This window comes from Lipotes vexillifer, unplaced genomic scaffold, assembly GCF_000442215.2.
Source record: "Lipotes vexillifer unplaced genomic scaffold, Lipotes_vexillifer_v1.1 scaffold240, whole genome shotgun sequence".
In the NCBI taxonomy this organism is placed as follows: Eukaryota; Metazoa; Chordata; class Mammalia; order Artiodactyla; family Lipotidae; genus Lipotes; species Lipotes vexillifer.
Window position 1 is genome coordinate 7,468,619 of NW_006797481.1, and position 24,057 is coordinate 7,492,675.

At 41.9% G+C, this 24,057-nt stretch overlaps 1 protein-coding gene across 1 annotated transcript; it reads right to left on the reverse strand.

Annotated features, from left to right (window-relative positions):
• Positions 1-252: 252 nt before the first annotated feature.
• Positions 253-20,330, reverse strand: PLEKHS1 (pleckstrin homology domain containing S1). Its single transcript, XM_007469619.1, has 12 exons — positions 20,303-20,330; positions 14,511-14,599; positions 14,293-14,399; positions 13,830-13,964; positions 10,928-11,003; positions 9,924-10,040; positions 7,996-8,142; positions 6,112-6,227; positions 5,402-5,608; positions 4,625-4,726; positions 3,203-3,338; positions 253-432 (listed from the first exon to the last, which is right to left on the reverse strand). The coding sequence occupies exons 1-12, from the start codon at positions 20,328-20,330 to the stop codon at positions 253-255; spliced, it is 1,440 nt and encodes a 479-aa protein (XP_007469681.1).
• Between the last annotated feature and the right edge of the window lie 3,727 nt (positions 20,331-24,057).

A 24,057-nucleotide genomic window follows, 5' to 3' on the forward strand; every position in this document is an offset into this window, starting at 1 on the left:
TGTTTGGGACAAAGTCTGAGATAATAAGGCCTTACATTTTCACTGTGTTCCATAGTTATCATCCCACTTGGGCCTCTCAACATCCCTGATGCAACAGCCAGAGATGGGATGGTTATTCCCATTTGTTAAGATGCAGGTGGAGAAATTCAGAGAGCTGTGCTGACTGCCTGCTATCACACAGCGGTGAGGGGCAGAGCCCAGCAGAGAGTCTGGGGCCCATCCTCGCTTGTCGGCAGTGGGCACGACAGCACGTTACTCTCCAGATCCTTTCTGGTGACCCTTTTTAATGGCTAGACTCCTCTCCAGTGTCCTCTCCAGTACAGACGTACCCAGTTTAGAAGGTTTAATACCTTGGTCTGGTAAGTGGCATGTACAGGCTATTGCGTGGAATTTCTCTGAATTTGGGATCCGAGCGATGGTGAGTTTTACTTTCTAAAACACAAGAAAGAAGAACATTAAATGACTAAAGACTATCTTTAGGACTGTTGGTTCTCAGTGTCAATCTGTCCTCATTCACACCCTTTGAAGCTGGTTTTGAGGAAAATCTGGGCCGGAAAAAACCAGGATGACTTATATTGATATATTCATGTGGAAGATGGATTTTTATTCTCTGGCCTCCATTGGCCTGAGCCCTTAGGGCAGATTCCAGAGTACATCAGTCCTGTCCAGATGGGCCCATTTGTACCAAGAAATAAAAAGCCTCTTGAAACAAGAGAATCCAAATGAGACCACCAGACAGGACCAGCCCCTGACAAAACTGGGAGGAAACTGAAGTTCTATGTGTCTCTCCTGCAATCTAGCATCTCCTCCCCTTTCCCATGCACAGCTCCTCCCCCTCCTTTTAAAATCTCACATTCTCTCCCCTTCCTGTCCCTACCCACGCTCACCCCAAATTCCCATTTCTGTCAACTTCATTCTCAAGGACGGAAAGTACATCTGCTTGGTTCAGCTGCTGGAAAACATTAGGGGCCTTTGACTGCCCCTCCTTTCGTTCCATAGCTTCCCATCTTCCAATATCCTTTTTCCTTTCAGGGACCAGCTATTTGAATTTTGAAAAGGACTGGATATTTGTTTTTAACATAAAGAAATAGATCAGGAATGGTAGGGGTGGGCAAGTTGGGGAGTTTTTTGATCTTCAAAAAATCATATTGGTGAACACATGTATTTCTCAATAGCATCCAGGAGAAAGGGGGGCAGGCAGAATGAGCCCAAAAGAAATGCTGTCAGTCCCTCTTATGCAAGTGACTCCACAATCTAGAAGGCAGTCTTGATAAACTGCAGTCAGCAACACCCAGGTGGAGTTCCTCCTGGATCTGCTCCCAGGCAAAAACCCTTTTCTTGGCTGCAGAGCTGATGCCTAGGTCTCTGGATAAGCGTATTGTTTGGTAACTTTCGGAAGATTATATTGAACACTTGGCCGCAGCATGGGTCTTTGGCAGAGGAAATATATTACAGTTACTAGAGTGTTGGGCTGGACTCCTAAAAGCTCCCTTTTGCCACCACACAAACTCTTACCCTAGTCTTCAAAACTCAAGTCAAGCATCCCCTTCTCTGAGACACCTTTCTGGCCTCCCTCAAATAGATTAACTTCATTCTTCCTCTGTGATCCCATGGTCCTCTGTTTGTATCTCAAGGCACATACTGCACCTGTAACTAGCACATAATATACCTGTTTTATCCACTAATCTGTAAGCTCCTTGAGCTCAGGCTGAGGCCATTTTTGTGGCTCTAGGACCTAGCAGAGAATACAGCATACAATAGACGTTCAATAAATGGTGAATGAGTGAAGGAATGAAGGAATGAATGAGTCCTTTTGCTCTAACCCTAACTATTTATGTATCTTAGACAACTCCCTCATCCTTACTAAGTTTTCCCATTTAGATAGTAGGGGTAGTACAATTTGTCTAACCAACAAAGTTATTGTGTGATGCAGAAGAGATAAGACATATTTAATCATAAACTCTCAGAGCTGGAAGAAATTTGAGAGATCTTCCTGTACTGTGGTTTTTAGAAATTCTAAGCCAAGTTACTGTTTCCTCGAGGTGAGGTAACAGGAAGTTCCAACAGGCAAAAATAATGATAAACATACACTGCTCTCACTAGCCGAGGCCCAGAACACCGTCCTCTTCCTCCCCTCTCCTCCTGTCCTGGTCTTAGGGGTCCAAGTAGTACAGTTTGAAAACCAACCCTCTCTCACTTTAGAGGGAAGAAACTGAAACTGACTTGTCAGAGAAGGAAGTGACTTTCCTAAGGTCAAGTGGCATGTCAGAAATAAAAATAGACCAGGAAAGGAGCTAACAATATGGAGACCGTACTAATAGGCAGAAACATGGCGAGCCTTTTAACGACATGCGTACTCGGTACATAGTCACATGTTCAGTATAATTCTTACAATAAGTCTGCGAGGAAGGTATGTCAGTTTCTAAGATGAGGAAATGGAGGCTTAAAAAGCCAAACCTGGGGGCTTCCCTGGTGGCGCAGCGGTTGAGAGTCCACCTGCCGATGCAGGGGACGCGGGTTTGTGCCCTGGTCCCACATGCCGCGGAGCAGCTGGGCCCGTGAGCCATGGCCGCTGAGCCTGCGCGTCCGGAGCCTGTGCTCCACAGCGGGAGAGGCCACAACAGTGAGAGGCCCGCGTACCGCAAAAAAAAAAAAAAAAAAAAAAAAAATGCTAAACCTGTTCAGCATTCCCCAGCCGATAGTAGAAGAAATAATAATAACCATACTGAGCACCTAATATGTGCCCGTCACTGTTGTAAGCATGTTATATATTATCTCATTTAATTCTCCAATAACTAGCATTATCATTATCCCTAATTTTACAGAAGAGAAGATTGAGGCACCATTTGGTTAAAGGAGGTTGGACATAAACACTGAGCCTGCCTGATTCCACTGCAAGCTCTTTTTTGCCATGTCATGCTGCGTCTGAGGTCTTGAACCCAGCCGTTCAGTCTCCTAGCCCAGTGCTCCCTCCAAATACTACTTGATACAAAAGAATTTTAAAAGGGTCCTAAAATAACATTCTTGTTATTTAGAAGTATCTTATGAAGTGTTATTTACACTTCTTATTCTCTTATTTACATGTGGTGGCTGCGGATTGCAGAGTCTCATTTGTCTTCAGAGCACAGCACTGTTCAGACACCATCCAAGACCTTGATCTTGTTCCTTCTTGCCCTGACCAGGGCCAGTCAGCAGGACTCACCTCCCCCTGGATGGACCGGCTGAGAAACAAGGAAACCTCCTCCAGGCTCTGGGGCTTCAGGTCATTCACGGCCAAAAGGTGATCTCCATGAAAAAATAAGCATCCCAGGTGCGGGGGGCCATCCCACTGAGCCACACTGCAATGCGGGTACAGCATCCAACACAAGAGTGAGACGGTGCTTGCTGGGAGTGCGGGGCACAGATGGAGATACAGATGCGGCTCCTCACTCTATTCTACCACTACTATTACTAGTTTCTTTAGTTATATTGCACTACATCTAAAGTAGTCGAACTCCTTTTTCTGTTTGGAATATTCTTTCCTCTATCATTTCTCTTGGAGCCTGAGCCTTCCTCCAAACTCCAGCTCCAATGACACTGCCTCTCCAAAGCCCTCCTACATTACCCTTCCTTTACCTTAATCAATCTCTCCTGCCTCTGGACTGCTACTGCATTGTCCGAGCCCCTCGCTTATTGTATACTCGGATCAAATGCATTTTATATTTACTTGTTTATGTAGCTGTCTTTTTCAACCGGCTTTGAGACCCCAGAACTATGGAACCACCTTAAAAAAATGTTTTTTTTTATAACCCCATAAACAGAAGATGTTAAGCACTGGGTTGGCCAAAAAGTTCGTTCCGGTTTTTCCGTAAGACGGTACGGAAAAACCCAGTATTTAAAGTGAGCACACAGTGAATATGTCATGCAAAAATAGATGAATTATTAGATGAGCAAGCTCAGGTGTAGAGGAGTCCATAGTTTCCGTCAAATATGTTTTGAGCCTTAGATTGTGGGAAGTTTGGGAAAATGGCAGGTTGTGGTTCCTGCCCTCCTATAGAACTTATAATTGATGTGTGACGTTTACATTTACAAGCTTTCTTCTATTCTAAAAATGCAATCTTCCATCAAAATGAATTACAAGGTCTTTAAAAGAATGTAAAATCAAATAAACAGTGATCATTCTAAGAAACTTCTCTGCCACACAATCTTCTGTGTCTGAGTCCCTGACCAGCAGATTTTCACCTGATGTCTAGAAGTCTTCGACCCTGGTATGCCATTTTCTTTTAGACCTTAGATTCTTGTTGACCTCACTGACTTCATTCATCAAATACTCACTGCTCGTTGTTTGGCAATGATTTCCTTGGACCATACGTATTCCTGCCCACTTTTCCTCACTTTCAAAAAATCAGAAATTTAGTGCCTCCTGGACTTTTGGATCCTCCTGTACCCACCTATCTCCCAGCTGTCCCTCCTATACAACAGTATCCTTATTTCTGCCTCAATCAAAGACGTTTTGTGACAACAGCGGCACGAGAGTCTGAGTTGTCTAGGCAGTTTTGCCACATACAGTGCTTCAAGATATAATTACTGTCTTCATATCATCCAACCCCATTTATAATCAGTAACGCTCAAATCTCCTACCTACCATATCCGTCCTGCAGCTTCTCTGAGAGCAAGATAGTTTTTGATGTCCGGAGGAGAAAGGAACACGTTCAGTTTCTCCACTTGGATTTCATCGGGGATGTTACTACAAGACATTTGTAAAAGTCAGGCAACTCTCTCTGGCTCTGAACTGTACCTTCTGAATGGACTTTGGCTTTCGACATCTGAGATGGTATTATGCCATTAAAGATTGTCCAAAACATTTGGAGAAGAAAAAGAATTTAATTTACTCGTTAATGTCCTCCTCCACCCCCTTGGGATGTGGTAGCCATGGTAGACAATGGAAAAGAAGTAAAAAATGGACGAAGTTCGTTATATATCATGTCAGTTTGCACACTTCTCCACAGAAGGAGGCATTGAAAAGAGTTAAAGTTGAAAACGATCTCATCAAATGTTCTTGGCATCATTTAAAACCTGAAAGTCCTCCAGCCTAGTCTACAACCAAACCTCATGTGGCTTGCATGCCTGTCATTTTAATAGTAAAATCTGGGTGATATACAACCCAGGTCAGGGTGATCCAAGGTTCCAGAACCTGAAAGAACAGAATTTTTTAAAGTATTTGAAAATGCCACTCACAGCCCAGGGGACTGCTCGCTGTACTTCCAACTCTGGTATTCACTGTTCTTTGTTACCGTATCAGTGAGAAGGGCAAGCTGGACAGATTCTTGGCTGAGTTGGAGATTAAAATGTGAATTCTGAGTACAAATGGAAGCCTGCCTTGCTCTACGGGCCCATACAATTTTAGAAATGAGAACTTTACTTGATTAGTATAGACAATTGCACAACACTTAGTGAGGCCGACCCCTTTTCGTCATTCGTGATCTGTGCTTCCGTATTGGCAGGTGAAAGACAAGAGCCTGTTCCTGAGCCTTGTTCTTGTGGGTGAAGCTCCCCATCCAGGATATCTGCCAGGGTCTGGGATTCCTCTTTGCTATCAGCAGACTTATGGGACGTCTCTTTGAAAACACTAGAGTACAAGAAGTTAACACAAACCGTTTTTCAGCATTATCTATTTACAGCTTTCCATGGTGTGTGAATCAGATTTAAGTAGCTAACAGCCATGTGAAAACTAACAAGGTTTTGAAATATGTCCAACCATCAGAATCCCAGCTACAGTTAGAACCAAATCCAATAAACTTTCCTTCTAAAAATGGACATGGAACCAAAATAGCCCTTTACATCGGGAGGGTTTGGAGAGACAAGGTGAGCGTGTGAGAGACGTAAATGCAAAATAGAAAAGAACTGCCCCAGGAGACAGAAAATGTCCCCAGAATGTCACTAATGGTTTTCTATGGGTAGAGAAACCATTCTCACGTTTACTTGTTTTGAGATGACTGAATAATGTGTTGAACTTGGTCTATGGTAATGCTTTTGTATTATTATATCAACTATTTAAATGATCTGGCAGCAATTGTTCTAGAACAGTACATTAGCTAAGATCAAATTTTAAAGTATGGCAGTTTTACTTACCAGGATTTCATTGACATGTAATGACACTCAACTGCCTTGGAGACCCGGTCTGGACTACCAGGTCCAATGGGTTCGATGGGTTCACCAGAATGACTGGCAGCAATAATATTATCCAACTATAGACAAGAGGGAGAGACGTAAGGATGTGAGTCTATCAATAAGCCAGGTACCTTGTCACCCACTACCTGATGGCTCTGGTCCCTGAAACAGTATGTCTACCGTTGGATGAACAGTGGTGCTCATTCTGGGGGAATGAACCAGTAAAGCTTCTGGCAGACTCCAAATCTGCTTTCTTCTCTAGGATTCCCCACGTTCCTGATACAAGTGTTCTATTGGAGTAAATTGCTGTCCATTTTTCTGTTTCATCACTAGGCACTTAATGACATGAACTCTTTTGCCCAACCGATACTATTACAGAATCACGACACCTGACTGGGTCAAAGGCTCCGACATAGTGCAGAGCTGGCCTCGGGCTACTCTGCTCACAGGCAGTCAAGTTACTTCAAGGGGCTGTAAGGATTCTAGAAAATACTGTCCTCTGGGGATTCTCCACTAGCCTGTTGGAACTAAGTCATTTGGGGCAACGGTTTCTCAAAAACCCTAAGGGCTTTCGATTGCCTACCTAACAAATTAACCATTAACCATCACTGGAACACTTCTTTCCAGTCAAGCCAGCCTTCCCACTACGCCCCTACAAACGGTGTTCTTCTAGTGCCCGTTTCATGCAGTTTTCTTCTCCTGGAGTGCCCCTTTTCTCTTTTGTCTAATGAAGCTGTATTCAGGCCTGGCTTGTGGTTGCTGTGGGTTTTTTTCCCCTAATATGCCAATCACGCTGGGTTAGAGCTCAACTGAACTATTCATCATATATGTTGTCAAATGCCATTGTGTGTCCTGAAGCCCTCCCTGACTCCAGTGGAGACAGAAAATCTGTCTTTATTTCTATTGCTTCCAGAGCTCTTTTATTTTTTTTAAAAAAGTATTATTTTATTGAAGTGCAGTTGGTTTACAATGTTGTGTTAATTTCTACTGTACAGCAAAGTGATTCAGCTATATATATATGTATGTATATATATTGGGTTGGCCAAAAATTTCATTTGGGTTTTCCATAAGCTGTTATGGAAAAACCCAAAGGAACTTTTTGGCCAACCCAATATATATGTATATGTGTGTGTGTGTGTGTGTGTGTGTGTGTGTGTATACACACACACACACATTCTTTTTCATATTCTTTTCCATTTTGGTATATCACAGGATACTGAATATGGTTCCCTGTGCTATACAGTAGGACCTTGTTGTTTGCTTCCAGAGCTCTTTGACCATGCCTCTGGTGGAGCATCGTCAGGTGGTTAAGACTGTGAGCGCTGAGGGCAGGCGTGATATCAGGTCCTTTCTGGTAGCCACCGTGCCTAGCACAGTACAGGATTCGCACACAGAAGGCACTCAGTAGGGAATTCCAAATGATCAGTAGACTGGTTGGCATATGCCACACAATTTATCACCCAAGGGTATTGTTGTTTCTGCTCATATTATTATTATCTTTTCCTAGAATGCAGAAAGACTCCCCAGGTCAATCCCTCAAGTCCAAATTTTGCCTATCATGTAAGGTCAAATGTCATTCCATGGAACTTTCCCTGGCCTCTGTCTGGAAGTCAGCTTCCTCGCCTACCACCCCTCATGCCCTCTGAGCATTTTACGAGCATCTCTCTTCAGCATGGAGCCCTTTCTGTCTCGTATCATGGTTGGTTTCTATTAAAGTGTCAACACTGTGAGCACATCACCTGTGTCTGATTCTGAAACCAGCCTAGTGCCTCAGAAACATTGCCTGGCAGGGGCTCAGTAAATATTTGTAGAAGGAATAAATGGTTAGTAAACAGCAGGGGTTACCTCTAAAAGAATACTTCGAGGATTAATATAATGACTCTCTTCTTCTGTATCTTGAGCGGTCTCTGACAAGAAGTCATGCGGTAGGTGAGCTTCTCTGAGTCCTGAAGAAATTTTTTCCTTTAAAAAAGAACTTTTTTCCATTAAATGCTGAATAAAGAGATGAAGACAGAATTAATGCTTTTTCTTTGTCTTTGCAAGAGACAGAATTAAACCACATGTTTTCTGGAAAAGGCATAATAGATTAATTGGGTTGAGAACATCCGAGGATCTTCCAAGGTTACATCCAGAAGCCCACACAACTTAAACTTGCTTCTTGAGTCTGGGTCACCACTGATATAAAAATATAAGCCCATCTTTCAGGCTTTTCTCTATTATTGGGTCCTGTAATTCAGAACAAGTAATTCTCTCTGGTGGGTGGTGTTCTAAGTCACTAAGCTCCGCCACTGAATCCTCCACCCTCATCTTTTTCTAGTTTTCACTCAGTGCCATCTGAGAAGCTAATTAGCCCAGGGTCAAGGCACTGCATCTTTTCCCTTTCTGCTCAGTGTTCCTCTTTTGTGTTCTGCTTATATAATTCTACTGTTTCCATAGCAATGCAATTTTGTAGCATCGATCATGTGATAGTATGAATTGTAGGCTTCAAGGTGATCTAGGTTCAACCAATTACTGCTTCCCTCTCTAATAGATACGGGACAGTACAAAGTAGCTGCTTTGCCTGGCAGGAAAATTGTTATAAGTACAATTCAATTCTTCCAAGTACAATGCCTTAGAGCAAGGCGGGGGTGGTGGTTGAAAAAACCCTGAATGTTCTCTAGGAAGTCCTTGAAAGAAAGTGATTTAAAAAAAAAAAAAAAAAAGATGTATTTAAGTTGTGTCCGTTTTTCTAGCTCCAAGTTCACGAAGCCAGGTCATGCTGAGTCTGGGATGAGGAAGGATTCCCATTTTATTTTAGAAACAGCAACAACAACTCCCAACAAGGCAGGTGGTTCTCTTAACTGAAACTGATTGGAAAATCACTGGATTGGAATACATAGTATGAAAAGGCAAAATGACCAATAATATTATCTTTAGGGAGAAGGGGTACAGGAGTGAAAAGCAAGAGGCATTTACTGAAAAGAGTTACCTTTCTCAACCCCATTTCCTACCACCTTTCCTACAAATACCAAATGAAGTGTTTGGCCTGGTGCATTTGATATGCTACATAAAGCTTTTAAAATAGTTGGAGAGCTTCCAGCTAGATAAAACAGGAGGCTATGCCCTATTAACATGTGCCTGGTACCCAGGGAAAAGGCAAAGTCAGTGGTTACATCTCTAAGGGACAAAATAGCATCCATGGCAGAAGAAAAAAAACACTCAGCCTGTTCATTAATAATATCCAAAATTGGGAAGATTACAAATCCAAGAGAGCTGAAAGCACAGTTACAAATCATTTTCAAGGGGCAAATGTATTATATTTTTTTTCCTCCAATGGACTTCATTAGAAATGAAGTCACACACACGGAGAAGCAAGACTGATCTGGGTTAATATAGGAAATAATAAGAGCTCTGATTTTGCCTCAGGAGTACAGATGGTCAGGCGGTGTTTGGGGAAATTTTTTTACAGAAGTAATCTTTGCCCTGTTGGTGAAAGGAAGGAAAAGGCTACCATCCAGGCTTTTGTTTAGCTGGGGGGGATCTCCACCCATCATACCCGATGTACCTGGATGCATATCAAAGAGCATCCAAAATGAATGAATACATTTAGATGTAGGCAGGGCAAGCAGTAAGACTCATCATGGTAGGGGAAACAGACTAAATATAGGATAGGTCATAGGACTAAGAATCATTCTTTGGTGGATTAGGCTTTGAGGAAGATGTCAAATACATTGACTTTTGAAGCATCAGCTGGCTCCCAGGCAGGGCGTCCTAAGAGAGGTAAGTCCGATTACCATGTCTGGAAGACTTCTTCTTGCTGTGGTCGTGCTGACAGCCTCCGGTGTGCAGGAAGGACCAAGGAGAGGGATGGGGACTGAAGAGGGCCTTCTATCACCCAATGAGAGTTTCTCCTGCTTATCAGAAAGGCATATTGGAATCAGGGCATGATTGATCTCTTGTCTAGAATGAAGCAACAGCCTGGTCATGGGGCTCTCTGCTTCCAGTCTTTGACCACTAACATTTATAATGCTGGCCAGCATTCTCCTGTTTAGACAAGAGCTGATCTTGTGTCTCTCCTGTTCCAAAACCCTTGAGGACTCCCAGCCTGGCCTTCAGAGATGCTCTAAGTTTCCCTCAACCTGTCTTTTCAACGCTGTGTCCCTCTGTACCCCACCCCTTCACTCTAATCATTTGAGTACTTGTAGACACACTTTGCTTTCCCTTCTCCTTGGCCTCTGCTTTTGTTGTAAGCATACAACAACCTAGAAACCATGTCAAAACGATACCTAGAGGCCAAAGTTTCATTTATAAAGGTCTGTCCTAAGAAAGGACCTAGGTAAATTAGCAAAGGTTCTTACGAAGTAAATAAACAACTTAAATTTTCTGGCACTTACATCAAAGAAACCTTATATTGAAAATACAAGATAGGTAAAAAGCATTTTTTTTAGAAACCACCCTGGACTTAGTCATTCCAAAGGTAGCTATTATGTACCTTAAATAACAAAGATGGAAAATACTGTAGTTTCAGCTACTATTAAAAAATGCCACAGTTAGCTTTCACTCCTCCTACTCCAATAATGAAAATTTGAAGTGTCTGTATTTTAGCTCTCTTGCAAAACACAAAAGAATTTTTTTCTATTGTTAGTCATAAAAATAACAAGGATGTACATTTTCTCACTTATTTATTCCTTGTATTAATGCCAGTTGCTAAGGAGGGGGAAAAAAATAGCTCACATTGTTTCCTTGTGAAAGAGGGCTTTGTTCAGGTGCCCTGTTATTTTATTAGTGAAATAGTTACCTCTGTATTCTGGTCTGCGGCTTTTATATTCCGGCAGAGTGATGACAAGAAAGAGACCCAGTCTTTAATCTTCTCCCTGTTGGTAGGAATAAACTTTCAGCCGGCATGTGGCAACAACGGCACCTGCGCTTATTTTGAACCAGAGAAGGATTCTTTTATTAAGATTGGGACAGGTTGTTTCCATCTCCGGGCTATTGTAAATAGAGCTGCAATGAACATTTTGGTACATGACTCTTTTTGGATTATGGTTTTCTCAGGGTATATGCCCAGTAGTGGGATTGCTGGGTCGTATGGTAGTTCTATTTGTAGTTTTTTAAGGACCCTCCATACTGTTCTCCAGAGTGGCTGTTCCAATTCACATTCTCACCAGCAGTGCAGGAGTGTCCCCTTTTCTCCACACCCTCTCTAGCATTTATTGTTTCTAGATTTTTTGATGATGGCCATTCTGACCGGTGTGAGATGATATCTCATTGTAGTTTTGATTTGCATTTCTCTAATGATTAATGAGGTTGAGCATTCTTTCATGTGTTTGTTGGCAGTCTGTATATCTTCTTTGGAGAAATGTCTATTTAGGTCTTCTGCCCATTTTTGGATTGGGTTGTTTGGTTTTTTGTTATTGAGCTGCATGAGCTGCTTGTAAATTTTGGAGATTAATCCTTTGTCAGTTGCTTCATTTGCAAATATTTTCTCCCATTCTGAGGGTTGTCTTTTGGTCTTGTTTATGGTTTCCTTTGCTGTGCAAAAGCGTTGAAGTTTCATTAGGTCCCATTTGTTCATTTTTGTTTTTATTTCCATTTCTCTAGGAGGTGGGTCAAAAAAGATCTTGCTGTGATTTATGTCATAGAGTGTTCTGCCTATGTTTTCCTCTATGGAATATTCCTCAGCCATAAAAAGAAACGAAATTGAGCTATTTGTAATGAGGTGGATAGACCTAGAGTCTGTCATACAGAGTGAAGTAAGTCAGAAAGAGAAAGACAAATACCGTATGCTAACACATATATATGGAATTTAAGAAAAAAAATGTCATGAAGAACCTAGGGGAAAGACAGGAATAAAGACACAGACCTACTGGAGAACGGACTTGAGGCTATGGGGAGGGGGAAGGGTGAGCTATAACAGGGCGCGAGAGAGGCATGGACATATATACACTAACAAACGTAAGGTAGATAGCTAGTGGGAAGCAGCCGCATGGCACAGGGATATCGGCTCGGTGCTTTGTGACCACCTGGAGGGGTGGGATAGGGAGGGTGGGAGGGAGGGAGACCCAAGAGGGAAGAGATATGGGAACATATGTATATGTATAACTGATTCACTTTGTTATAAAGCAGAAACTAACACACCATTGTAAAGCAATTATACCCCAATAAAGATGTTAAAAAAAAAAAAAAAAGATTGGAACAGGCAGTGGGGTAGGTACCAGGGAAATAAGGAACTTTTTCTTGAGTGGCTTAAATGCCCCCCCTCTTGGATCCTTACCACTTCCATGCTAACACACCAGAATTAACCCTCATGCCACCTCTGTGAGCAAAGCTCAGAGAAATGGGAAGAAAAGTGGAAAGTAACAGTATAATCACGGGGTTTGGAGCTTTTGACTTTGAAACGGATTTCTTTTGTGTTCTTAAGTAGCCCCTTAACCTGTCAGCGCCATTTGGTGTAGCTATTTAGGTGTGCCTCCCTTTAGGGAGTGCATGTATTTAAGAAGGATGTATTTGAACAAATGTATATAAATCACATCTTCTTTTCTATTGACTCCCAAGACAATTGTAAAGAAAGGTTTTCGCCTGGGGATTGATCTGCAGTAGATCAAATCTCTTCATATTGATACTTTGGCTTGAGCATTTGCCACCTCCTCTGTACAGCTGCCTTCTCCAACTTTAGCCTCTCTGTCAAGCAGATAATCATCCACAAACAATCCATTTGCCATCTTCGCTAGCACCAGGAGCCCCTCTTAAAAACTGAAGACTCCTTCAGGGACGAGCATAGCCGCTCCCTAATATATGTACCTTGGGTAGATGTTAGTGTATTGGTTTCTTGTACATAAAATGTATCTGTGGTGATGGTGACAGTTATGGGTTGAATTGTGTCCCCCGCCTAAATTCACATGTTGAAATCCCAATCCTCAGTGCCTCAGAATGTGACCTTATTTGGAAGTCAGGTCAGGTTGTTGCAGACGTAATTAGTTAAGATGAGGTCAGACTGGAGAAGGGCGTCCCAATCCAATATGACTAGTGTCTTTATAAAAAGGAGAAATTTGGACGTAGAGACGTGCACATAGGGAGATTGCCATGTAAAGACTGGAGGTTTGCTGCCACAAGCCAAGGAACTACCAGAAGTTAGGAGAGAGGCCTGGAACAGATCTTCTCTAGAACCTTCAGAGGAACCATGGCCTGCGACACCTTGATTTCAGACTCCTAGTCTCCAGGACAGTGAGACAACAAATTTCTGTTGTTCTAAACCACCCAGTTTGTGGTACATTGCTATGGAAGCCCTAGGAAATGAATACTGTGATTTGTCAAGGTATTTTAACACGTAATAAAGAATGCCAAGATGGTGCTTAAGGTTGTGGCCATGGGTTTCTTTTTTTTTTTTTTTTTTTTTTTTTTGCGGTACGCGGGCCTCTCACTGTTGTGGCCTCTCCCGTTGCGGAGCACAGGCTCCGGACGCGCAGGCTCAGCGGCCATGGCTCACGGGCCCAGCCGTTCCGCGGCATGTGGGATCTTCCCGGACTGGGGCACGAACCCGCGTCCCCTGCATCGGCAGGCGGGCTCTCAACCACTGCGCCACCAGGGAAGCCCCCATGGGTTTCTATTCAAGGCATGTTTATTGTGTACTGATTTAAAATGTTTTTGTTTATTTTTTTATTTTGCATACAGGAGACACCCTGTGTTATCTTACTACTTACCTGTCATAGCCAATGAGGAAGTATTCCCTGTTAGTGGCCCTGATCGACATCACTTCGTCATGATGGCATTTAAACATCTTCCATACAGATTGCATTTTTTCATGGTTACCGATGCCGACTTCTACACTGGAACTTCTGTTAGATATAGATATAAAGTATTAAACAGATGCAAACACAAAATTAGGAAGAAATTGACTAATGGTTTTTATTAAGTTTCCAATTGAATAAAACTTTAGATCTGTTTGATCAATACTTTGAAAATTGTCCAATAGTTTTAGAAAATAAGTTTAGATCTGGTTTATCACTGATTAAAAATACTTTGTTTAGCCTAAAACTTAATTCAGAATTCCTATTTCAGTTGGACTCTTAGTTCCACAAATTAACGTTTTCTAATCTTTTTTCTATTTTGCAGGCAACACATTAGTATTTGTTATTATAAACATTTTCTTGATTGGATACGCACTGATTAATTTCAATAGAACCTCGGTGATGATGGTCTTTGTAATAGGAAAGATTAAAGCCCTTTCCCCCACTCTTTGACAGGATGAAAAGCCGCTTTTTCCAAGAGGTCTGAAAAATGAAAACATTTTGCATCTCAGTTAAATCTCAAAGGAAGAGAAAGGATTTAAAAAATGTTCATGAGGCTGGTGGGAGGCCTGTTAAATCTTTGCGAATACTTACTGCAGAGAAGAAAAGCTGAGGAGGTGGTGATTTAATAAAGTAATCTTGTTTGCAGACTTCACTTTCATAATACGATGTAAATTGTTTGCCTAATAAAAGAAAGAGAACAGGACTCAGTCTGTTCCCTATAAATTTCTGAGAAGGACTGCTTCAATTGGAGAACACTGTTTACCGCTGGAAAGGTCTTCCCATTATTCAGTTATGGAAAAAAACATCTATAATAGGCCAGGAGAACAAAACACCCAGGACCAAGCGTGTGTTTCTTAATTCATCCACTGTCGGGACCTTTGTTCAGATGACATTTAGAAGCTCTTTAATTCAGCTCACACCTGTCTGGCTCTCCGGATGCCATTGGCTCTCTAGATGTGAGCAAAGATTTGTCTCCCTTCCTGTTGAAGCACAAGCCGCAGCAACAAGATAATTCTGCCTTGACCTTTGACTTACCAAACAAAAGCAAAACCACCTGCTATTGAAAATAAGGTGGCAAAGTGGTTAAATAGGAGGTTTCCAAAATGTTAATTGCTTCTCTGTAAGGATGGACACGTATAGGCAGTTTTGGTTTTTTTCTATAGTTTTGAAAGGGTCTGCAAGAAATATGTACTACTTTCCTTATCTAGGAAAAATTAATGTTGCTAGAATAAAATTTACTCTAAAAAGAAGACCTTGGTTTTGCTTTTACATCCAGGCTATAGTTCTAGTTCATCCATGGTTTGGTAAAAGACAGCCTTTACTAAAGAATTAGCCCTTCTTTATTAAGTGAAAACAGGATGAAGATTAGGTACTACAGCTGATGGAGACATTATGCTCGTATCCAGCAAGTCTCAGACAGCCGTCCTCACCTTCCCTGCCTCTCTTCCTTCTGCAGCAGCTCTGCCTGCTGCCCCCCTTCTTCCCACCAAGGAAGAAAAAAGGAAAGAGAAAAACAGAAGGAAACAAAAGCAAAAAGTTTTAGCTCCTTTATTTAATGGTTGTGTGGCTTTGGACAAATTCACAGATTTATCTACTGAACAAATACTTACAGAACACGTTGAATCACTACATTTCAGTTTCCTCATTTGTAAAATGGAGGTGAAAAATAAAGGAAAGCAAAGAGCATCGTAGCCACTGCAGTCCCTGACCGACAGCGCACCCTGAGAGGAATTCAGGATGAAAAGCAGGATGCGGCACTCTGTGATCTAGAAAAACAGTCCCCATAGATAGTCAGAGGTATTTCAGGAAGAATTTTAATGAATCCAAATCCTTGCAACTTCCCGTACATAGATGAGCACTAAAATCATTAACTTGAGGTATCTGTCCTTTGTGGCTAACAGCAATCTTTTACTGAGATCTATTCTTTTTTTTTTCTTTTTGCGGTACGCGGACCTCTCACTGCTGTGGCCTCTCCCATTGCGGAACACAGGCTCCGGACGCGCAGGCTCAGCGGCCATGGCTCACGGGCCCAGCTGCTCCGCGGCATGTGGGATCTTCCCGGACCGGGGCACGAACGCATGTCTCCTGCATCGGCAGGCGGACTCCAGACCACTGCGCCACCAGGGAAGCCCTACTGAGATGTATTCTTGACTGAATGTATTTTCTAGCCAAAAGTCATACATAAGCTGGTTTCCCCCTACCTCTACAGAGCAGTTCCCTAGAGCTATTGAGAGGCTGTCTCCCCAGTAGGAGACAGAGTGGAGTAAGAGAACAGAGTGAGTAAGAGAGGAAGAGTGGTATAAGATGAGGCTGCAGATGAATCCTGCAGCACCTGGTAGACACTAGACCATGGTACAGTTTGCATTTATTTTAAAAGCCATGGACAACACCATCCATGGATTAGCCTTGACCAAAAAACACTGAAACAATCTCATCAACCCTCTAGATCCAATTTGTAGGAAATACAGAAAACAGAGAAACATGCTAAACACCACACCAGGGATGTGATCAGCAAAATTCAGTCTCTAGGGGAACTTCTAGGACAAAATCTCAGTATTTTCACCCTTGGATAGATCATTTTTGGCCCTGAACATCTCCACCTCGATTTCCCATAAACTTCTTTCTCTCATCCTTTTCTCTCAGGTGCCCTAGATCACTTGGTGGCACCAACATCTATCTAGCCTCCCCTCCTAGAACACTTAGAGTCCTCTTAAACTTTCACCCTTCCATCACCCTTCTGTCCAGTCAGTCATCGGTCATGTCCATTTTACCTCCTGGATCCACCCCTATCTCTCTGTTCTATCACCACTACCTTCAAGACCTTCATGCATTGCAATACATTAAAGTCACATGAATTCAAGTCCTGCATACGTTTTTCACTATACTGCTTTGGTAACTGTCTAGATTGACTCTCTAATTCCATTCTTGGCATCTTCAAAACCATCCTCGACATAGCCCTGAGAGTAAGTAAATGCCAAATCTGGCCAATTTTGTACTTCGGGCAAAGATGAAATAACAGGAACTGTATTTACTCTCCTGTCTGAAACACACAAACAATACAAAATATATAAATTAGTTGTTTTCAGGACACTGGTCATAGGCAATAGAAGTCATGGATCCCTAAGAGCTAGGAAACAAACTTGGTGAGCCCTACAATTTCCTTGGCGGAGTTTCCAGTCCACAGCACAGGAAAGGGGAACTGAGGTGGGCCCAGGTGGACCCCTGAGCGGAGGAAACAGAGCTGAGAGTTCAGGGAGATCAAGGCAGCTAGAGCTCATAGGACAGAGGGAAGAGCCGCACAGAGGGAGAATCCCAGAGACAGTCACAGGGTCCCCCTGAAGTATTCAAGAATACTGATCAGTATATGTGTGTGGGGAAACTACCCAAGGCCAGAGAATGAACCATCAGACAAAATTAGAGGGAAGAGTGCCCAGTGCTCCACTGGGCCAGAAAAAGTGCCAGTTCCGTCCAGCCAAACTGGCAAAAATGATCATTGATGGAGCACTGGGTAGAGTACTCAGGAAGGTCTTGCCTCAGTAGTGAGCAATAATTAGCTCTGGGCTGAGGACCGCTCCAGACCTAACAAATCGTAAGAGCAAGTCTTAAAAGGATCAAATTGTTTCCAAGGAAGTTAACTGCATCCCAGGAAAAAAGCTCAAGATTTATAGAAATACAAAAATATCCAGCACCCAACAAGGTAAAATTTGCAAGGTCTGGCAACCAATCAAAAGTTACCTGGCATGCAAAGAGACAGGAAAGCATGACCCATAATGTGGATAATCATCAATCCTTCAAAACTGGCCCAGAACGGACACAGATGTTAGAATTAACAGAGAAGTTCATTAAAACAGTTCTTATCAACTGTATTTTATACATTCAAGAAGTTAGAGATATAGAAGATATAAGAAAGATCCAAAGTGAACTTCTAGAGATGAAAACCACAATGTCTCAGAAAAACAACAACACTGGATGGGATTAACGGGACTAAAACAAATGGAGAGTGAAAAAAGAACCCTAAACACAAAAGAGCACTGGTGCATTGTGGGACAATTTCAAGTTTCAGGTAACTGGATTCCCTGAAGTGGGGGAGGGAGACAGAAAAAAATATTTGACGAAATAATGCTGAAAATTTTACAAATTTAAAGAAAACTATCTCAGAAATCTCAGTAGGTCAGGAACCCCAAACACAAAATATAGGAAGAAAACTCTAACGAGGAACATCATAGCCAAATTGCTCAAAATCAGTGATAAAGAAAAACCTTAAAAACTGTCAGAGGGAAAAAAGAGATAATGCATACAGAAGAAAAAATAAGGATGACATTAGATTTCTCATGAGAAACAACGCAAGCAAAACAACAACAACATCAAAACCCAGTGGAACAACGTATTTAAAGTACTGAAAGAAAAATAGTGTCATTTTAGAATTCTATAGGCAGCAAACATATCTTTCAAAAACGAAGGCAGTTTCAAGACATTTTCAGACATGCAAAAGCTGAAAGAATTCAGCATCAGGAGGCCTGCATTAGAAGAAATGTTAAAGGAAACCCTTCAGGTGGAAAAAATGATGCCAGATGAAAATCTGAATTTATACAAATGAATGAAGAATGCTGAAGTGGTAACTGCAAGGATAAATATGTGAAATTTTTATCTGACTATTTAAGACATAAAAATTCAATTGACGGGGCTTCTCTGGTGGCGCAGTGGTTGAGAATCTGCCTGCCGATGCAGGGGACACAGGTTCGAGCCCTGGTCCGGGAAGATCCCACATGCCGCGGAGCAACTAGGCCCGTGAGCCACAACTACTGAGCCTGCGCATCTGGAGCCTGTGCTCCGCGACAAGAGAGGCCGCGATAGTGAGCGGCCCGCGCAACGCGATGAAGAGTGGCCCCCGCTTGCCACAACTAGAGAAAGCCCTCGCACAGAAACGAAGACCCAACACAGCAAAAATAAATAAATAAATAAATTAATTAAAAAAAAAATTCAGTTGACTAAAGGAAAAACTCTTGGTATATGTAACAACATAGATGAATCTCAAAAGAATTATGTTGAGTGAAAGAAACCAGACAAGAGTTCATACAGTATGATTCCATTTATATGAGCTCTAGTAAATGCAAACGAACTTTGACAGAAAGCAGAACAACGGGGAGTGGGATTGGGTGCTGGAGGGAAGGATTATAAACAGGCACAAGAAGACTTTTGGAAGTGATGCATGTGATTACTATCCCGCTGTGGTGATCATTTCCCAGACACATACACACAACCTTATCAAAGTTGTTCATTTTAAATATGTGCAGTTGATTGTATGTCAATTATACCACAATAAAGCTATTTTTCTAAAAATATGAGCAATCCAAAAAGCAAATCTGATGACACCACTTCTGTGCTTGAAATGCTTCAAGGGTTGCTGGTTATATGAGGTCAATATCCGGCACCATATAGCACCACTTTCCTGTTCTCCCCCCGTCCTTCCTATTTTACAGCCACATTCTCCTTGAACACAACCTGCCTCAAACCCACTTCATTGCTTTCGGCCATGTCATCCCTTTCTGCTGAGATGTGCTCTCTTTCCCAATCTCTTTTAAAACCCTATACAGCCTTTAGGGGCCAGCTCAAATGCCTTCTCCATAAAACCTCTCTGGATTCCCACAATGACGCGTGTGCTTTTTTTCCCTTCAGACTCTACAGAATTTTGCACTTACCTATCGTAGCCTGATCATATGTGCCTATCTTAACTTCCCAATACAGCTACTGGAATGTGTCTATCTTAATATCCCAATGAAATTACAAACTCATTGAGAGAAAGACTATTCCTAATTAACCTGTACATCCTCTGCAATACGAAGCGTGGTGACTTACTAATAATAGGTGCTTTGAATAAATATTCAAAAATACTCATTTTGGAATTGAATCAGATAGTTTGATTTTTAAGTTAGTTCATCCTAAACTTCTGACCAATCATCTACAGTGAGGCATGTGAGCATGAAGCAGGAACATCTGAATAATACCCCTTGACCTATCCTCATAATAAGCCCTGATAACAATTTTGGCAGTTTCTCCAAGTGAGAATTTCATATAAAATTAAGGAAATATTCTCCAGTCTTTTCTGGGCTATAGTTTGCTGTTAGTACCATCTCCCAGCAACAAATGGAACATTTGGTCCATGAAAATCAGAAAATGCCAAATTCCTAGATAAGTGAGCTCTTACAAAATAATCAGCTGAATCTAATAGCCTCTGCTACATTCTCCACACCAAGAATAATTGTCGCAGAAGTGCCACCCATTATCCTTACTAAAACCAACTTCTGTATCCTGGTTAGTCTGACGGGAATTGATCATTATTTTCAATAGAGTTTTTTCCTTCCGAGAATATGCCCCTTGGGTACCTGAACTCTTCTGAGGTTTGGGTTCCATTATGGCTGCCTGTTCTCACCTGTCAAAAAGAAGGGTTAAGCGTTAGTCCCCAAACAACGGTATATGCTTAGCCACTCAATTACCAAGCGTCAGGATGGTGCTCCCAAACGTTGGTCAGATGGCTTATCGTCTCCCCTCTCCCCATTCTGCCCTTGAGGCTGATAGTAGCCATGGTAGTGAGGACCCACCCAAGCAGCCTGTGTTCACCAAGTGCCCGTTGTGGAGGTGTTGCTAGGATGACCAAAGGAGCATCTTCCCTAGACTTTCTCTGCTCCTGCTTCATAAGTGGCTCTGACAAGTGAGCCCCTGGGGATAGCAACACCACCAAGGAACAAAGACAAGAACAGGGCAGAGGACAGCATGCTATGGACGAACTGCAGCTGAGAAAGCAGTTCTGGCCAAAAAGAAGCCCAAGATAAGCCCTCCTCCATGCTGGGAACTCATTTTCTCCAGAGGGAAACCTTAGAGCAAGGACCAGGGCATACCCCTATCTGTAAACTGCCTCCACTGCCTGTGTGCCCTGTTCCCAGGGCTGCCCAGCACTGGGGGCTGAGGCTGATGTGGTCAAACTGACTCTAGAGGTCAAGTCCTTTCCTGCACAGATCTGCTGGCAATCCCATGATCGACACGGGGCCCCGCGAGGAGAGGAATCCCACAGAGTAAGAGACCACGGGGCAGGTGAGATCTCTGAAACGGGAATGTATTGGTGACCAAGTTTTACCTAGAATCAGACTCTCAAAATAGGAGCAAACACTGAACAGGGCTGTGCTAGGGCAGTCCCAGGGCAGTCCCAGGAAATGGGAAGAGGCAAAGGGCTCTTTACCATGCAGTTGGCATGATGTCATTCCTCCTCTCCTGAGGTCTCCCTTTCTCCAGCATAAACCCACTCATTCCTCCTAGGGCATAAATGACTCAAAGGCAATTCCTGAAATATATATGTATATTGCATATAGTATACAATATACATATACTATACTATAGTGTGTGTGTGTGTGTGTGTCTGTATATGTATATATACATATATATACATGCACATATAGTATACTATATGCATGTATACATATACTATTTGTGTACATATATATAGTAAACAGAGACGAAAGTCTTAAGGTTAAGACCACAAGATCTCAAAGCATACTTTTGGTGATTTGTGAAAGGCACATGGGAACCCTCTGAAGACAAGTGGGGTTTTCCTGGACCTAGAACTCACACATTCCCTAACTAAAAAATGGTTTTCTCTGTTGAGGTATCTCTGTATAATAACGATAGTGATTATTTGAACAAATAACAAACAGATAACAAGTGAAGTAACAAACAGGTCCCTGGGGGATCTTAAGGCATATGTTGAATCTCTGGTGCCCTCAGCCCTCCCCTGGCGTAAGGAGCATGCTTAGCTCTGTGCAATGGACTGTAATACTTGGTGAAGGCACCAGGCCACTGAGACCAAAGCCTTCTCTGTTCCCTGGAAGAGCATTTCTGTACAAGGAAAAGGAATAGAACCTACCTACAAATTTGCCAAGCATGGACATTAAAAAAAAATTTACCCCTGAGGTTTTGCTTCAGATCCCTGCGGTTCTTTCCAATTGTAGGGATTTCACTGTCTGAAGCAGAATTGGGGACCAGTGGTTCTCAGCCCATCGCCTTTCCCCTCATCCCTGCATGTGGGACTTGACCACCTTTCCCACGGGGCATTTAGCCTAGTGAGCGATGGAGTTCAAAGGTGAGATTGCAGGACTGTGCAGGAGAGACTAGCTGAGGGGAACATTTTTTTAAAAATTTTATTTATTTTTTTATACAGCAGGTCCTTATTAGTCATCCATTTTATACACATCAGTGGATACATGTCAATCCCAATCACCCAATTCATCCCACCACCACCCCCACCGCTTTGAGGGGAACATATTTTAAAGCAGTGTTTTTACTGCAAGCTCTCTTTGTTTAAAAGCCCCAAATCATTCTTTTCTTGATAGAATAATTCTTTGTTAAGCCTTTACAGTTTGTAAAATGTGTTTGCTCACATGACTGCTTTGGTGTCGCAGAACTGTCCTGGGAGACAGCTCGTTTTACGCACGGAAAACTGCGTTTGTGAGAGGACGAGCGAGGTGACTTGTGCAGAGCCCCACGCCGCTCCACGCTCCCACCCACATCCATGTTCCCTGAGCACCGTGGACGGCAAGGAGAGCTCTGGAGGACGTTTCTGGCCTTCCAATGTCTGTGAAGGGCCCCAAAGTCTCGTGTAAGGACCACTCTTCCTGCTTTTTTTTAATGGTGGTATTTTTTTACCCACTGTAAAATGAGATGGCAGTTTTAGAGTATTAACTCTGGAATCCGGATTCATCTCCGTCAGTTATGACATGTGATCTTGGGTACATTATAGCACCTCTCTACACCTGTGTTCCTTCATCTATAAAATGGAAGTGATAACATCACCACCCTCATAGGACTGCTGTCAGCATCACTTGAAATGATCTGACGAAGAGCATTTTATAGGTGCTTGACAAGTGTGACTTGTTGGGTCATGTCCAGTTTGGATAGTCTATGATTCTGTGATTGTTTCATAATGACTAGCATGTATTGAGTACTTCATACATTCCAAGCACTTCTAAACAAAATCTGTATAATAGATTTCAGGTATATATATGTATATAATGGATTTCATATATATGTATACATATTCTGGATTTCACATATCCTGCTTTTTTTAATGGTGGTATTTTTTTACCCACTGTAAAATGAGATGGCAGTTTTAGAGTATTAACTCTGGAATCCGGATTCATCTCCGTCAGTTATGACATGTGATCTTGGGTACATTATAGCACCTCTCTACACCTGTGTTCCTTCATCTATAAAATGGAAGTGATAACATCACCACCCTCATAGGACTGCTGTCAGCATCACTTGAAATGATCTGACGAAGAGCATTTTATAGGTGCTTGACAAGTGTGACTTGTTGGGTCATGTCCAGTTTGGATAGTCTATGATTCTGTGATTGTTTCATAATGACTAGCATGTATTGAGTACTTCATACATTCCAAGCACTTCTAAACAAAATCTGTATAATAGATTTCAGGTATATATATGTATATAATGGATTTCATATATATGTATACATATTCTGGATTTCACATAATATATATTGCATATGATCTATATTGATTTCAATTTATTTTTATGAAATCCAGTATATGTATACATATCTATGAAATCTACTATATTCATACATATGAAATCTATTATATAAATTTTGCTTATATAATGTAAGCAAAGTTTTAATATTATATATTACATATATGAAATCTAGTAAGACTCAACATAGCAATGAGATATAACAATACTATAACGTTTACATTATTCTTACAGTGATACAGTATCCATTTTACAGATGAGAAACTGTTACCAGAAAGATTAAGTAATTTGCCTTTGATCACACAACTAAAAAGAAGCAGAGCCAGCGTCCTAACTTGAGAGCTGGTGTCTGAACTGCTTTGCTCTTCCTTTCACCTGAGAAAAAAGAATTAAATCTGTTCAGAGTTTGGCTTTCATTTCTTGTCATCGCCCCCAAATAAAACAGCCTTTCAGATTTAACTCTTTGATCTTGTTCAGGAGACAGCATCCAGTCTTATTGCCTAACCTGTTCATTTTAATGAAATCTGATGAGTGTGATACCAAGAGGTCCTATTTCCCTCTGTGCAGCCCAAGAAGGTTATGAAGAGAGAGCCCATAACAG

What these genes read in the sequence shown, in the direction of transcription:
- PLEKHS1 (XM_007469619.1), bottom strand. Translation starts at nt 20,330, where the DNA reads ATGGAACCCAAACCTCAGAAGAGTTCAG. An exon ending in GGTTCTATTGAAATTAATCA is followed by an intron (nt 13,965 to 14,292) that starts GTGCGTATCCAA and finishes TATATCTAACAG; the next exon opens with AAGTTCCAGTGTAGAAGTCG. An exon ending in GAAGCTGCAGGACGGATATG is followed by an intron (nt 3,339 to 4,624) that starts GTAGGTAGGAGA and finishes CCCGCATTGCAG; the next exon opens with TGTGGCTCAGTGGGATGGCC.